Source organism: Haliotis cracherodii, unplaced genomic scaffold (genome assembly GCF_022045235.1).
Source record: "Haliotis cracherodii isolate W230 unplaced genomic scaffold, xgHalCrac1.p SCAF_10, whole genome shotgun sequence".
NCBI classification, from domain to species: domain Eukaryota; kingdom Metazoa; phylum Mollusca; class Gastropoda; order Lepetellida; family Haliotidae; genus Haliotis; species Haliotis cracherodii.
The window spans coordinates 7,766,201-7,782,864 of NW_027266265.1; the positions used below are offsets into that span (position 1 = coordinate 7,766,201).

The 16,664-nt window shown below is 37.7% G+C and overlaps 2 protein-coding genes across 4 annotated transcripts in view; one reads left to right on the forward strand and one right to left on the reverse strand.

Annotated features, from left to right (window-relative positions):
• Positions 1–6,358, reverse strand: part of LOC139454021 (zinc finger protein 62 homolog) — a 42,908-nt gene extending 36,550 nt beyond the window's left edge. Inside the window, exons 1-2 of one of the 3 annotated variants that reach the window (XM_071235502.1) lie at positions 6,279–6,358; positions 4,955–5,057 (exon numbers count right to left, since the gene is read on the reverse strand). The gene's annotated coding sequence lies outside the window, so the exon portion shown is untranslated. Of the gene's footprint in view, positions 1–4,954; positions 5,058–5,959; positions 6,006–6,278 lie in introns of those variants that run through there. The other 2 variants (XR_011652431.1, XM_071235503.1) reach the window with 2 other exon arrangements.
• A 93-nt stretch (positions 6,359–6,451) lies between these two features.
• LOC139454023 (uncharacterized) overlaps positions 6,452–16,664 on the forward strand; it is an 81,024-nt gene continuing 70,811 nt past the window's right edge. Inside the window, exon 1 of the mRNA XM_071235506.1 lies at positions 6,452–6,576. Coding sequence (XP_071091607.1) covers positions 6,537–6,576 — 40 coding nt within the window. The 5' untranslated portion in view covers positions 6,452–6,536. The remainder of the gene's footprint in view (positions 6,577–16,664) is intronic.

Consider the following 16,664-nt stretch of genomic DNA (forward strand, 5'->3'; position numbering starts at 1 on the left):
GGAGTTACCTCCCTTACCCCATATCATTTCCTACTCAAAATGAGCCTGTGTCTGTTGATTGTTGTGGGGGAAAAACCCACAAGAAATATGATTTTGATTGATTCTAGCTCCTTGAGAAAAGAAAATTCCCAATGAATTCAGGATTTTGAAAATAAGGGTTACAGATAATAGCCAAATCTCAAAGTGACGTGGACAAGTTGCGCAGTTAACACGTAAGGCATGTGAAAAAATAGGGGGGTAGGGGGTGTGTGTACTCCCTGCACTTTGCATCTAATTCCGCCAATGAATACATACACTTTTCCTTCATGAGTGAATAAGTTGATAACAAAATTTGATTTATTGGAAATTATGACCACAGCATAAATTTCAGGTAAATTTTCTTCTGTTGTAATGCCCTTCATTTGGGTCTTAAGAAAACCTACAGTGTTTACATGTTGAATATCGTGATATCTACAATGTTATGAGGCTGTCACTGGTACGTGAGGTGAGATGAAATGTATAATGCCTTCACATGCCTGTGACTGCTTATATTTGTCCGTACGTATGCCAGAGTTTAACATGGATACCTCACTCAGATACATTAGGACTCTGAACCGGCCAGTCCTTCATTATCCCCCGAATGCCAAGTGCAAAGCAGGGTAACAAGAAGTATTATTTTTTAATGTCATTTGGTATGGCATGATCAGGGGAATGAACCACAGATTTCAGGCAGATGCTCTTTTCACTACACACAGAGTTGGTCTTCAGCCTATGTTCAGCCTGAGTGAAGTGTGTGTGAGTGAGAAAGAGATGTTAATTTCTCTTAAGGTTGATGGTGCATATTTCCTTTTTTCAACAAAAACTTAAGGTTTCACAATCAAAGTTCATTATATGTGAAAAAGGAGAGCTAGGGAGGGCATGAGAGAGGGGAAAATAGGAGGGGAGTGGGGGTGGGGTGGGTGGGAGAATGAAGGGAGGGTGAGGGGAATGGAAACATATTGTGCGGAAGAAATTCTGAGTAATCCAGTAGATACATGACGACAAACAGTGTTTTTCACAACATAATTCAAATGAGGTATTGATTATGCTCATCGCTTGGTTAATGGAAGGGAGATAACTCTCAGTATTGATAAATCAGTACGCCCACAATCAAATGACAAATCAATGTAACAAATATCTTCCCTAATCTAATAGTGAAACTGACAATATTTTTTACTTCAAAGTGAATACCTTACATCATATATGGACAAACAGACATGTTCAAGTAAACCTATGGAATTTGATATACATATATAAAAAGTAAACATGAAGGACAGATCATGGCGAAACTAACTAAGAACACAACATATGCTTCTATAGTTCATTTTGTTATTATTTTCCCTCTCATAAAAAACAGGTCATATACAGAATCAGATGTCTCACCATAGCATCCTGAAATATATCCCATACAGTCACTAGACACTTCAAACAAGTCTGTAGCATAAATCAGTGGGCTGATGCCTCAGTCTACCAGATTTATTGTTAGCGAGTACATTTTGCAGATTGTATTCTGGTTGGTCATGTAAAACCAACAGCTGCACTGAAAGTAAATGATGCCAAAACATGTTAATCACATTCAAAAACAAGATTGGACAGGTTACTTCACATTCTGTTTGAAAAATTGTCTAATTTGGGATTTGTTTTTGGCTGGGTGCATTTCTAACTAAGAATGGACAGCTCCTTATATATATATATGCCATGCCCGAAAAACAATGTACTCCAATGTATATCAAGGCAATATCCCATATATCAATACTCTCCCTAGATCATGTATATGTCAATGCGCTTCCCTAATACCATGTATATCAATGCCATGCCCACAAACAATATACTCCAATGTATATCAAAGCAATATCCCATATATCAATGCACTCCCTTATACCATGTATATATCAATGCACTCCCCTACAGCATGTATATATCAATGCACTCCCTAAATACCAATGCACTCCCCTATATCATGTATATACCAATGTACTCCCCGATATCATGTATATACCAATGCACTCCCCTATATCATGTATATACCAATGCACTCCCCTATATCATGTATATATCAATGCACTTCCCTATATCATGTATATACCAATACACTCCCCTATATCATGTATATACCAATGCACTTCCCTATATCATGTATATATCAATGCACTCCCCTATATACCAATGCACTTCCTATATACCAATGCACTCCCCTATATCATGTATATACAATGCACTCCCCTATACCATGTACATACCAATGCACTCCCCTATATCATGTATATATCAATGCACTCCCCTATATCATGTATATACCAAAGCACTTCCCTATATCATGTATATACCAATGCACTCCCCTGTATCATGTATATATCAATGCACTCCCCTATATCATGTATATATAAATGCTCTCCCCTATATACCAATGCACTCCCCTATATCATGTATATACCAATGCACTCCCTATATACCAATGCACTCCCTATATACCAATGCACTCCCCTACATCATGTATATACCAATGCACTCCCTATATACCAATGCACTCCCCTATATCATGTATATACCAATGCACTCTCCTATATCATGTATATACCAATGCACTCCCTATATACCAATGCACTCCCCTATATCATGTATATATAAATGCACTTCCCTACATGTATATACCAATGCACTCCCCCATATACCAATGCGATCCCCTATTAACCAATGCACTCCCCTATACCATGTACATACCAATGCACTCCCTAATATCATGTATATACCAATGCACTCCCCTGTATCATGTATATACCAATGCACTCCCCATATCATGTATATACCAATGCGCTTCCCTACATGTATATATATATATCAAGGTACACCTACATCATGTATATATCAATATACACCTACATCATATATATATCAATGTACACCTACATCATGTATATATCAATGTACACCTACATCATGTATATATCAATGTACACCCACATCATGTATATATCAATGTACACCCACATCATGTATATATCAAAGTACACCCACATCATGTATATATCAATGTACACCTACATCATGTATATATCAATGTACAACCACATCATGTATATATCAATGTACACCCACATCATGTATATATCAATGTACACCTACATCATGTATATATAAACACACTCCCCTGTATAACTGTCATATAACACATCAGTGCAGTGAGTTAGTTGAAAGATTGATTACAAATAATGTGGCAAACCTATTATCATTCATACCATACAATTCCTCTAAATTGCATTCAGTGGTAATACATTTCAGAGCTGATGGCATTTTGTCAAATATCTGTGTAGATTAAACCCTCATTTTACACATGTCATCAACATGCACATTTAGTTGTTTATCTGTGTTTGATAAAGGGACTTTCATTACACAGAGCAATGAACAGGGCCTAACATGTGTAATGACTGCTTTAAATAATACACAGGAGGAGCATTCTGCATGTTAGACAACTCAGGCCTCCAAGTTGTGACTAAAACAGTCGCCAATGCAACCTAAATTTCAGTTTGTCTACTGTCTAAAATTCAGAGGTAGCTAAAAGACTACCATGAAAAATATCTTGTGTCAACTAAATTCAATTGCTACACATCTGTAGACACAAAAATAAATAACAGCTGATCTTGTAAAACATGTCTGCTAATAATTGTACTCACAAATAATTCCCCCTAAAGTCAACAATTAACCGAAATACATAAATATTAATGTAATGAGTACTTTTTTTATAGCTGACAATGCTCATTGGATAGCAAGTCTGAAGGGCATACCTATATAATCTAGTAACATAAATTGCATCATTGTTGGAGTCACAAGTAACAAAAACAAGTACAGTTTCCACTAATATACAATTCCAAGACTCGTGCTATAACTTGTACGTATTAAAATTGTTATTTGATAAAAGATAATTTCAAATGCTTTGGGCTACCTACAATATTAGCTTGACTTCTTGATTTTATCTCTGGCTATCGGGAAAAAAATACTTGTAGCCATATGGCTACTTGAAGAAAAATTGAACTTTGTAATTATGTAACACATCTTTGCCACATGGCTGGTTAATATCTAAGTTTATTGTTATTGATAGTGTTACATTGTAGGAGCAATGCCTTCGCTTTCCAAGACTGAACAATCACCAGCTTACAAGTCAGGTTGGGAATTTTCTGTTGTGAATTTCATCCCGTATTTACCCTTCTTAAATTATTTTTTTCTTTTAACTGTTTAATGAGTGAGCAAAACTGAGCTTAACTTCTCACAGTAATACTGCTATCATACACTGGTGGCCTGGAATGTTTGTATTGCCTTCACAAAAAGAAAAGGCCTTCGTTTCTGGCAACACACACACCCTGCAAAATGTGCTCACTGAAGAAAGCTTTTCACAAGCTTTGATATTAATATATATGATTAAAAAAACTATATATGCTCACTGAGTCAGACTGCCTGTCTATCCATCTATAATCATTTAATGATTTGGATTAAAAACAAAACAAAAAACTCTACCTTTATACCCAACTTCAAATAACAATTTCGCATTGCCTTAAACTAAAAATATTCACAATGACTGCCCAGTATTAAAATCTCTCTATTTCAAAATGAAGCAAATCAAGACATGAACGTTATTAAAGGGATAAAAATTAACACCATTTTGCTTTCCAAAGGTTGTTAAAAATAACTGATTGGGGGCTGTTGTATTGACAGGTTGTCACAATTCAGGCCTTTCCAGATCTATTTCTAACCATCCATTACATAATTGAATGAAACACCATGATGCAAAAAACATTACTAGTCCTTCAGAATGCCTCAAGACTCTTAGTATTACAAGCCTATATGTCTGGTTAGTAGGGGCTTAAGCAGACTAACCTGTTAATAATTGCATTATGGGTATGGATAAAAAATCCTTGCCACCGAAGTATGTCATCACACTTACACAGCCAGGTCAGTGACGAGAGAGAGCAGATCATCAAACTACTAGTACTGTCCATGCTCGGGCATACTTGCCACCCAGTACCTAGTCGGCGGCCATGTTTACTCTGAAAATAGGTTTCACCATGACATTACCTTGTTTAATATTTGGAAATAGTTGGAATCAGGGATGGGCTGGTGTTAAAGCATCTTAAACAATGAGTTGTCAGTAACTGTTTGTTGTGTTTGTTTTCTGTTGTTTAGTGCCACAATAAGCAATATTTCAGCTATATGATGGCAGTCTGCAAATAATCAAGTCTTGACAAGACAATCCAGTGATTCACAATATGATCATCGATCTAAGCTATTGGTATGTGATGACATGTATCAACCACGTCAGTGAGTCTGAACACCTGATCCAGTTTTGTTATGTACAATTTCACAACCGTATCATTACTTTTAAAACTTTTTAATCTATGAGTGTAATTGTATCACTGAATACCTTAAGCTTGTGTACTGAAGCCAGGATCCTGTAGGCATGGTAGCCTATGAATTATTTCATCAAGAATATATAGAAATTACTTGCAAATAGCATACACTATAGCAATACATGCTATTAAATTGAAAAAAACATCATTCCTAATTTGACATGGTTACGCACTAATGCACACTACAATTGACAAGGTGTAATTAGCCTTGTCATTGTTGATTGACTTATCAATTAATGAGCCAGCAGTAATTGTTTGGCTAATCTCTATGCTTCTCCAAATAATGGTGCAATGTTTGGGCAAAAGTTTACCATGGCAAACCAAGAAACTTTGTATTTACAGAATTCATGGTAGGTTATTTTCACAGCCTATTTCAATGATGACAAACTATTTGACAATATATTTCTGGTTGAATGAGCACAATGATTATGCATTAATTAAGTCAGTTGATGTCCGACCGAAAAATATATCTTATTTAATCTATAATCATATATATCTGTAAGAAAAGAATGAAAACAAAACATAAGCTTCGTAAATCTCACAACATGTGCAAGTTTGTCTGCTAATATCATGTATATCCCGCAAGATTCCGTCACTATGGCAATTTAACACAATTATCCAGATGCGTGTGACATCCGTCGACAACCTTCTCTGAGTATGTCATCTACATTGCTGTGAAAGATAGTGTTACAGAATATTTGATTCAAGTGCAAGCCGGTTAGTGGAATATGAATCATGATCAATCAAATATGGGTCATGCTCGTCATATTAGAGATATGCACGTCTATGAATAACTGGGTCATAAAGCCGAAGTAAAACGTGTCTGTTGCCCAGGATCAAAATATGACAGTCATAACTTACCATGCATTTACAAAATCAGTGCAATGGTATTCGTTTTAAACTTTCCTGCTAAAAACACTAGAAACTTTCAGCCATTTTCCGGAAGCAGGTGCGTGGGATGTACGCATGCGTGTGTCCCGAAATGACCTTTAATTTGTATCCGGGTCATAAGAAAGGTTGGTAGCGATCGGATCGCATCCACTGCGCTCCTCATGCGGTCCATTCAAAGTTTGTTTTGAGAGTGGTACTTATGCGATCAGACTAGCACAGGTGCTCGACATGCCGAGAAGAAAACAGAACTACCCGAAACGATTGAAATGTAAGTAACAAACTGTCATTTTGTGTGTGTTGAGTATATTACGATCGAAGCTGGCGCGAGACCCGGTTGTCTAGCATGTCAGTAGCTGTCAGTCACATGTGCTGTCACCAGACACACTTTGTTTACTGAGTGCAGATCGCGCTAACCATTCTGTTTTGCATTATTTGAGGTAGATTCTTGAGTCGAATGTCCGAGTTTTTCTGCTGTGTTCTAGTAGGTCAGGAGCCTGTGTTATGTCGAGGCGAGCGCGACCATCTGCTATTTGTTCTGGGGGCATCAATCAAGGTTCTCATTGCCGCTGTCAATCAGCTGTCACACGGGCTTTGTGGCGCCCAAACAATCAATCTCCTCGCGCATCAATCATCCCCGCTTTTATTGTAAATGTATTTGCTCAACAGTGCAAACAAAGACGCCCGGCTCGCCTTTGACAGCTTGCAAGATATATTGGCTAACTCTTACATTAGATAGAATGATAAGATGACATTTGCAGTCATAATGAGAGATGTGTAACTTTTTGCATGTGTAATGATGTAGTTCAGAGGGGAGCTGTTGTCAAGTTGCCAGGGCCGCTAGAATAGATGGAATTCATTTGGTTGTGTAATGAGAGATGCTAATTGGCGCGTGATTGATGGCTAGTGTTATCAGTCAGAGGAGAGCACAAATAACGTCATTTATTTTTCATACATGTCAGCCACTCGGCCATAAATAATACTTAATGAAGAAAATTCCCCAGCAAGGCCAAGTGGGGTGGTTTTATCTACAGCTTCAGTATTTGATTTGCATGTGACATGTCGGAGTCTAGCAGCTGTCATCAGCAGCCTGTCCGTCTCACGCAAGTGACAATGCATTTTACCCATATGAGGAGACAAGTAACTTTTTGCAAGCAGCCCCAAGTACCAAACAATGCTGGTATGGATTTTCTTTCATTAGAGAGACCCAGGGGTGGGGGCTGGACCGAAATAGACGAAAGATTTATGTGAGCATCTGAAGTAATGGATTACCGGTCAGGATGAATTACTTCAAATGACAGGTTGCTATTTAGCCGCTCAGTCTCTCGGGGCCAGCTGCTCCTCGCAAATTTATTTTATATCTAACGTGTTGCTCATAAATCAATCAGCCGCTTGACTTGGTGTTCAATGGCATTGATCTAGCTGAAGCCTATATCAGTCCCCAGAAAACTGGGAGTCAGGAAGGGGGAGGGGCCAGTGGGGGGAGAGAGGGATGCTTGACACCTCTACCTGTTTTTCATCCCCACATTCATTGAAGAAGTGGTTGGGTGCTGTGACAGGTATCCCATTAAGTGTTTGTGATTTATCGTGATCGGTGGTGAACTTGTCTCCCAGGCTGGCAACTAGCTAAAGACGAGAGATGTACATCGCACAAACGCTATTACATGCCATTATGTGATATTGACAATCATCAGCACATGTAAATCAACACAAGATGCCAGAGAAATACACTTGCAAACTTTGTGTCTAGACACACGTCAGTCTGAAAGAAATAAAATGTTAAAGACCAGAAAAACATGGCTTCTTTATCAGTCAGTAATCTAAGGCTAAATAGAGAAGCTGAGGTGATGTGTGACTCGTAATTAGCGCTTACACCACCATAGCACTTGAAACTAATGCGGGATGGCGTTGTAGGAAGCGAATTCAGCAAGGAGACAGGAGTTGCCACAGGCTATCTAGACTGATTTCTGTTAGATGAAATAGAATTACCAGTGCATACAAGTGTAATTTACTTTCCTAGCTAGGGGAAGGCTGAGCAAGACTGGCAGTCACATCAGAAGGCGAGACAGCCCACTTGACAGACTCACACTGACAGATCACTTCCAAAAGCTTCATAATCTCCAACTACAAGAAAGAGAGCACATTTTTGGGATGTTTTAGCAAACCCAAATCTTTTATAATGGCATTTTCCGGTCAGTCAAGAAGGGACAATACTTAATGATGTATTAACGAAGAATGATTGATAGTAATTGACAGTTGTTAGAAGCAGGCATGTTTGCAGGCGGCCCCAGTCTTGCTCTCTCGCCCGTTTTTCTTTGGCACTTAACCAACTTAACTGATCAGGGTCCTACGCTTTGCAAGAAGTAGCCCTAGAATCAGAAAACAATGAATATCATCCGTCATTATGGGACAGACAATTGATCATCTACTACCTGCTTGTTCCCTAGACTGAAGTTGGAAACATGGATTTTCTGCTCCTTGCAAGAAAAAAATAATTTCCGCATCAGGAATCTTATTTTGGATTAACGACTTGTTGGGTATTTATTTATTTATTTATTTATTTATTTATTTATCATCGATGTATGTACCAGTAATCCATCATTCAGGTAACAAAGCACACTTTTCATGTTTGTGTCTTTGTGATAATAGAATTACCTACTTGTGTCTATTTGCACAACTGCTTACTACAAATATCCATTATTAATTTTTATTATCATTGATGTTATTTTTTGTCAAGGAACATCTAAGTATTATTTTATGGTTTGGTTCTGTTTCAAACACTCGAATGTAAGTGTTTATAAAAAAATTATTATGAACATAATGATTGCTTGGTAGAAAGTAGCTTACTTATCAGCTCCCATTTTGAGCGTGAGTCGTCATCAGATTCTTCTCATCATGTGTTCAGTAGCTTGTTCCCTGTTTATCAGTTTGGGTTGTATTTTAATTGCTGATACCACTCACAAAAACATATATTTTAATTAATTGTTAATTATATCTTTTAATATAATTGCAAGTTTGATATCTTTGAACTTTGAGTGTAACTTTGTTATCCCCGCTTGATACATGTTATTTCTCTTTACTGATATTTGATTGTCAACAAATTACTAGTCAGTGTGTTTAGATTTAAAACATTTAGTAGGTAGTGGAAATAGAAGTATGCTGATAGGGCAAAACCTGATTAATTATTTGTGTTAGAAGTACCCTCGTTAACCTAGTGGTAATTGCTATCAAGGCTTCGATGCTGTTACTGATGTTGTACATAGGATGAAGATGAACAGTGATCCAGTCGGGGTCAGAACCATTCCCCTTGAAACCTTTCATTTATATTTTGTTTATGCACCTATCAGTGAGTTTTTTGCATCTCAATGGATGCATCACAAAATTGTAATCTGGAATCCAAAGTCAAGTGTATAATTGTTTATAATTATCTGACGATGATAATTATGAGGAGATCTCCATGGCTTGCTTACCATGATTTCATTGGTAATGGTTGACTTTTCAGTGTTGCTGACAATAATGATGATGATTATGAAGATGATTATTATAAAAATAAAGATGAAGATGATAATGATGATAAGGGTGATGATGACAACAAAGATGAGGGGGGTGACAATGATGATGATGATGATGATGATGATGATGACAACGATATTGATTGTTTATTGTTTATTGTTTGCTGTTTAATGCCACACCCAGCTATATTGTAACTTTATGATGGAGGTCGGAAATAATCAAGTCTGGATTGACCAGTGATTGACTTCATGAGCATTGATCCACTTGGGACATACAATCAACTAAGTGTGGTTCTGTTGCCTCTTATGACAAGCATTGATGATGAGGAAGATGGTGATGATGATGATGATGATGATGATGGTGACTTAAATGTTATTCTGCTGCTGGAGAAGTGTATCAGCATGAAGCGTGAATGATGGTGATGATGATGATGGTGATGATGATGATGGTGACTTTAATATTATTCTGCTGCTGGAGAAGTGTATCAGCATGAAGCGTGAATGATGATGATGATGATGATGATGATGATGATGATGATGGTGGTGGTGGTGGTGGTGGTGGTGATGATGATGATGGTGATGGTGGTGATGGTGATGGTGACTTTAATATTATTCTGCTGCTGGAGTAGTGTATCAGCATGAAGCATGAATGATGATGACAGTGATGACAGTGATAGAAATAGTGTTAACACCTTGAGCCTGTTCACCCCACCTGGCATGCACACACCAATGAGTAGATCATCAGTTCAAATAGTGTTACCATGGTACATGTGGTACATTACATCCACCTTGGCACCCAATATGCAACATTCTTTGGGTAAAGCTATTCTGACAATATGACAATCTTCAATCAATTTTTTGTGCATTCTTCCTTATTGATAACCATTATATTCACGATACACTAACAAGATAACATTTAATATTTATTGACTAAACAGATGTATATAGGCTGCAGTTTTCATCTCGTCATCTCTGTTGGCTGTTGGTTTAGATCAGTCAAAGAGCAACCATTCTTATTGTTCTTACACATGCAACAAGTATAAAGTCTTGAGGAAATATTGATTTTTTAAAATGTTTTTTTTTGTCACCAGTGAAAGAATATATGGTTTCCCAGTATTGTGTTGATATTTCAATTATCTTCGACTTTAGCCTTAAGGCAGTTTAAGGCATCTGTAATCTTTCCAAATGTATTCACACATTACTATTTATTAATGTTATAAAACACTGAAAGTGATATCAATATTTATTCTTTTGTGATGTTATTTGTGTGGAATTAGTACTGTGATTCTAGATTTCTGTGTTTTAGAGATGGCATGAGACATCTTACCTAGGCAAGGGAGTTCACTGATTTTGTGAAAGGCTGCAATTTCAGGCTCGATCATAGCGCCACCAGTGGCGATTATGAGTTATGTTATTTCTATGTCCCTCCAACTGACCAATCAGATTCCACATGTCATGTCACTGGCATTTGCTTCAAACAAAATGGCAGTCCATCAAGACGATCTGAACGATAATCAAGTTCTTTATTGTAATAAATGGGTCTTACCCCACGAATTACATCAAATCCCTTGAACACCTCGATTAAAAACATGAAAACAGTTGAGGGTACACATGATTTGCAAATCCTGCCATTGACTGAAATCTTCACAGCAGACGCCATGTTATTTATGAACTGAATATCGATTTTTGCTTTGCAATTTTGATTGGACTATGCATGGACTCATTAGTCCAGCCAAACTATAACTCCATAGTTCCAGCCAAGTTCGGCAAGGGTGGAAACTGGACTTTTATAGTCAGTTAACTCCCTTGACTCAGGAAGATGGGGATGAAGTGGTGCTAATCAGCTAGAATGAGTGAGTGAGTTGGGTTCAATGCTGTTTTTAGCAGTACTTCAGTTATATCTGTGTAATCTACTAAAATAGCATCATTAATTGGTACCCTATTAAAGGACAGCATTGATGTCCTACTTAAATTTGATTAATAATGATTATAATGTATACATTTTTATTATGGCCTAAACCTATTCCATGTATACGACTGATCAGTGTACACTCAGTATATTTCTGGTGTCTCCTGCCAAGATATTGCTGGGATATTGCTAAAACCATACTCACTCACTCACTCACTCACTCACTCAGTTTGTATTCACGACTACCTGCAGCTATATAACAAAAAGGAAACAACAGTATCATCACCTTGGATACATGACATGGAACTAACAGTACCAATAAGACAAAGTTAATAATGTTAGTGGTACTCGTGATGTGATAGAGTAGGATCTTTTACTTCAATTAGAAAATAAGGCCATGGTGAACTGATTATTAGATTTTCATTTCCGCCCACCTCACTACCAAACATCTATCCCAAGTTGCGAAATCACAACATGTATTTGCATGCTGCTTACTTGATGTAATAAACAATATATACTACTCAGAATAAGTTGAAGAACACACGATTCTTTCATATTACTACAGTTAGTCTATCGTGGCATGACACCCAGTGGTTCATGAACACCCAATTTTTTCATATGACTATATATGGGGGGGCACGGGTGGCCCATTCGTCTAAGGCGCCACGATTCGCTGTGCAGAGTTGCGTCCCTTGGGCACGCCAGAAACCTATGATAGTGGGTTCGAATTCCGGTTCACCCCAATTATGTTTTTAGGTTTGTCAGCACCATACTTTTGCTCGTGGGTTTCACCGAAGTGGTAAACGTCTTAGACCTGCATCACTTCGGGCTTTCCTCCCACATTAAGCTGACACGCCATGATATAACTGGAATAATGTTAAAAGCGGCGTTAAACCCAACTCACTCACTCACTCATATGACTATAGTGAATCCGAAACCCAAAGACCGATTAACTACAGTAAACTTCGGTTATTACGAACTCAAAGGGACCACAAGGCGACTAACGGGATCGGGTGGTCAGGCTCGCTGATTTGGTTGATGTATGTCATTGTATCCCAATGAGATACACATACCAACAGTAGACAGAAGAGAATGAGTACATATCAGCTGACCCGTGAAGATCCAGGGTAGAAAAGGTCTCCAGCAACCCATGCTTGCCATAAAAGGCGACTATGCTTGTCATGAGAGGCGACTAACGGGATCGGGTGGTCAGGCTCGCTGACTTGGTTGATGCATGCCCATGATTTCAATCACTGGATTGTCTGGTCGAGACTCGATTATTTACAGACCGCTGTCATATAGTTGGAATACTGCTGAATGCAGCTTTAAACAACAAACAGCCAGAAACAGACTAATTTTTGTTTGTTATTACCGTAGTTGGTTTTAAGCGTATATACAGCAAACGGACGGACCCAAAAACAATGCGTTATATCCGTCAGTTGGTTCTGAGCATGTTCTTTATAAGCGTAGTTTACTGTACAGTCATGTGAAAAAACCTGAGTCGTTATGTTAGTCCTGCCTAATTCATGCTTCATGTATTTGACCCTCGATGACATTTATGAATATTTGAATTAACCTTTTCAAGGAAAGTAAAATATATTAAGTGAGTGAGTGAGCTAAAATATTAAGTCACATCGTCAATATTTCAGCCATATCGCGACTATCAAGGGCCAAACACTTTAAATACATTGAAACTTATATAAAAACCTGTCAACGAAGAATGTCTCCTGCCTCACATTTGATAAAAATTTGGATGAAAACTAATAATTTATTTACTGTGGCCTGATCAATTAATATCTGAGCAGGGGACCACCTAGAAAGTGCTACACACACTGCACCCATGCAGGGAATTGATCAAGGGATTTTAGCATGACAAGGTAACACTTTGACCTGTGGTCCATCAGACAACTGAAACATATATTTTGTGTATCAAAATTAAAGTACAAAATAAAAAACTATTCCAGATGCTGAAAAAATAATTATGTTGGTTTTATTGTCGATATGCAGAATCTGTTTTTTCGATTTCTTGACGCCAAAATATGTTTTTTTCTGATATCGCCCTTTAAGTAGATTTGTGAATGAGGTGATGGTATTTGCTTTTGTTATTTTTTAGGTTGCTTAAAGTAACTGTCTGGCATGCTCATGTATAGTGACTGTTTGATGGTGTTAACAAAATATACAGCTCTTTAATAGTTTGCTCTTCTACATGTTTATATTTATTACAGTGTGCTGTCTCAGCATGGAGTGATATGAATCCATGTCACTCTTTACATTAAATAAACATTTCCCATTATACAGTTATCGGCTGAAATGAGAGAAAATACTGCCCATATATCACTTATGTAATTGAGCAACAGGCGCCAATTTTTGAATAGCACCAGTCTGCACATTATAATGGTCTGATCTAAAGAGTGTATGTATGTTATAAATGACGAAACAGCCAGATTGTCAAATACATCTCGGTATCATTGAGGTTGTGGAACAGCGAAGCTGACAAGCTGGGCCTTAATATTGTTCACTTTGTGGGACTGGTGTATATAGACGCCATAACGAAATAGACGATGGCTGCTCTGAAACTGACGAGAAATTGACACATTTGGAAGGGACTGTCTAACACCCACCTCTTTTGTCTGACTCCTGTGGGTTGTACGAGACAAGTGTCCAATACCAGAAACAGCTCCATGCTTGCTGTAATCAGTACTCAACAGTGAATACACCAACAAATTATTTTAATTGCCTATTTATTTACTGTGATGGATAACAATGGCAGATTTCTTACACGCTTCTTCCCAGTGTCTGTGACGCTGATAAACGCCTGCACATGTCACTGGAGGTGATCCATGTGGCACCATATATATTTGTGCCAATTTTCAGATAAGTCCCTATCCCTTGCGATAACAAGCTGCAACCTGATTGGCTGATGAGGTTTCTTTGTACATGATACAATTGTACAGCAATCAGTCAAGTTAAGACAAGGGGAGAACCCTGTATTTCAATAGGAGGCTCTGGTCTTCTTTCCTTGTCAATTTCACCCGTCAACTTCCCATCATTCTGGTCTTCATCAAAGATGTGTCATGTCCAGAAGCGGTCAACAGAATCTGCTGACCAATGAAGGTTTTGTTGCCACTTCGCTTTTTGAGAAACCGTATTGGATTAGAGTGGTCAGTTGGGTGGGAATTGATGTCGCTGTCATGTCAAGATGACAAGTATGAATTAGTGTACATGACCATGACACCTTCACAATGGCCGACGTTGAGGGATTGGTGGGATTGAACTTGTCAGGAAAATGTAAAATTACTGTGTGAATCACATCGCTTCTGTGTGCCTGAAAATAATCAAAATTGTTATGTGTAAAACATGAATGTTTTGTAGAACCTTTTGACTAATTTCATGAAAATGCTTTGAAATAAAGGCCATATTTTTTTACCTGGTTCACAGATCAGGAAGATCCAAGTTTAAAGAAGTGAGAAAAATAAAAAAAATGTTTCTGTCTCCTCAGATCATAGTTGTTTTTTAACCTAAGTGCAATGTATTGCACTGAATTAAAGTTTTTTTTCTGGACTACTTATAAAAGTGTGTTGTCTGTGAATAAATCTGTTTATTTTTACATTATTTTATTTCCAGTAAATATACCAAAAATTCTCTGATCGTAGCTCTATTTTCGTTTCCTCTTCTTGCTTCAGTTTTCCTGAAGTGAATCTGTTATCCAAGTTTTATTAATGGTTACTTGGCCTCAGATTTCTCAGACAGCAGAATAATGTTCTCATTCCAAGATGGTGGAACAGAGATACATATGATTGTGAGATGTAGTTGAGATGCATTATTGATAGAAAATCTAGAAATCTAATCCAAATAATGTTTAACAATTCTTCATCAGATTGGACACAAAATAGGCCTCATTGTAATACTGGAGAACTTACTAATTTTTTTGTCTTGTGATCTCAGGACAAATTTCATTGTTTCTAGATCTTAGTGGTTAATAGAATCTATGGGTTTAAGTTATGCATATAATTATGTAAAAGTTTTAGTAATTTTCAAAAGGATTTATTGTTCAAATGGTCAATGAATTGATGGTGTTTTTTTATTAATTACAATTTTTAAGATATAGAATTTGGTGTATGTCATTTATAATTTTCTAATTGTGATTGCTTATTTCTGACATAAAAATTGCGTCATAAATATGTGTAGAACGGGTCGTAGGTGGTCGTGTCACATTCTTGTTAAGCGTGGTCACTATGTGTACTTGTCTGGTAGAGAGTTAGCTATAACAGTTACTGAAGAATATTCCACTTACACAATAACACAATCACTGAAGTTTACCTTTTCCCACCATAACCATGACAACTGCTTGATTTTAAAACCTGTTGTGGCACACTCCACCATGGTATGTAAATGTCATGAAGTGTGGCATCACTGAATAGTCATGATATCAAAGATTGACTGTGATTTTTCAACAGGACATTCTTCTGTCACTGACAAGAGTGCCAGTTAGATCTTGTAATATTCTTAAATAACAGGAAGGTAACCGTTTCAATATTTTTCCTACTGGAGTTTATTGGTGGTGTTTTGTTTGTTGTTTATCGCTGCACTCAGCAATATTCCAGCTGTATGACTGCACTCTGTAAATAATTGAGTCTGGACCAGATAATCCAGTGATTGACATCACGAGCATCAATTTATGCAACCAAGTCAGCGAGTCTGACTACCCCACAATCCCAAAGTTGGGTTGCTAAAGACCCATTCTAACTGGGATCAGCACAGGGGTAGAGTCAAACTGGGATCTGCGCAGGGGTGGAGTCAAACTGGGATCTGCACAGGGGTAGAGTCAAACTGGGATCTGCACAGGGGTGGAGTCAAACTGGGATCTGCACAGGGGTAGAGTCAAACTGGGACCTGCACAGGGGTGGAGTCAAACTGAGACCTGCACAGGGGTAGAGT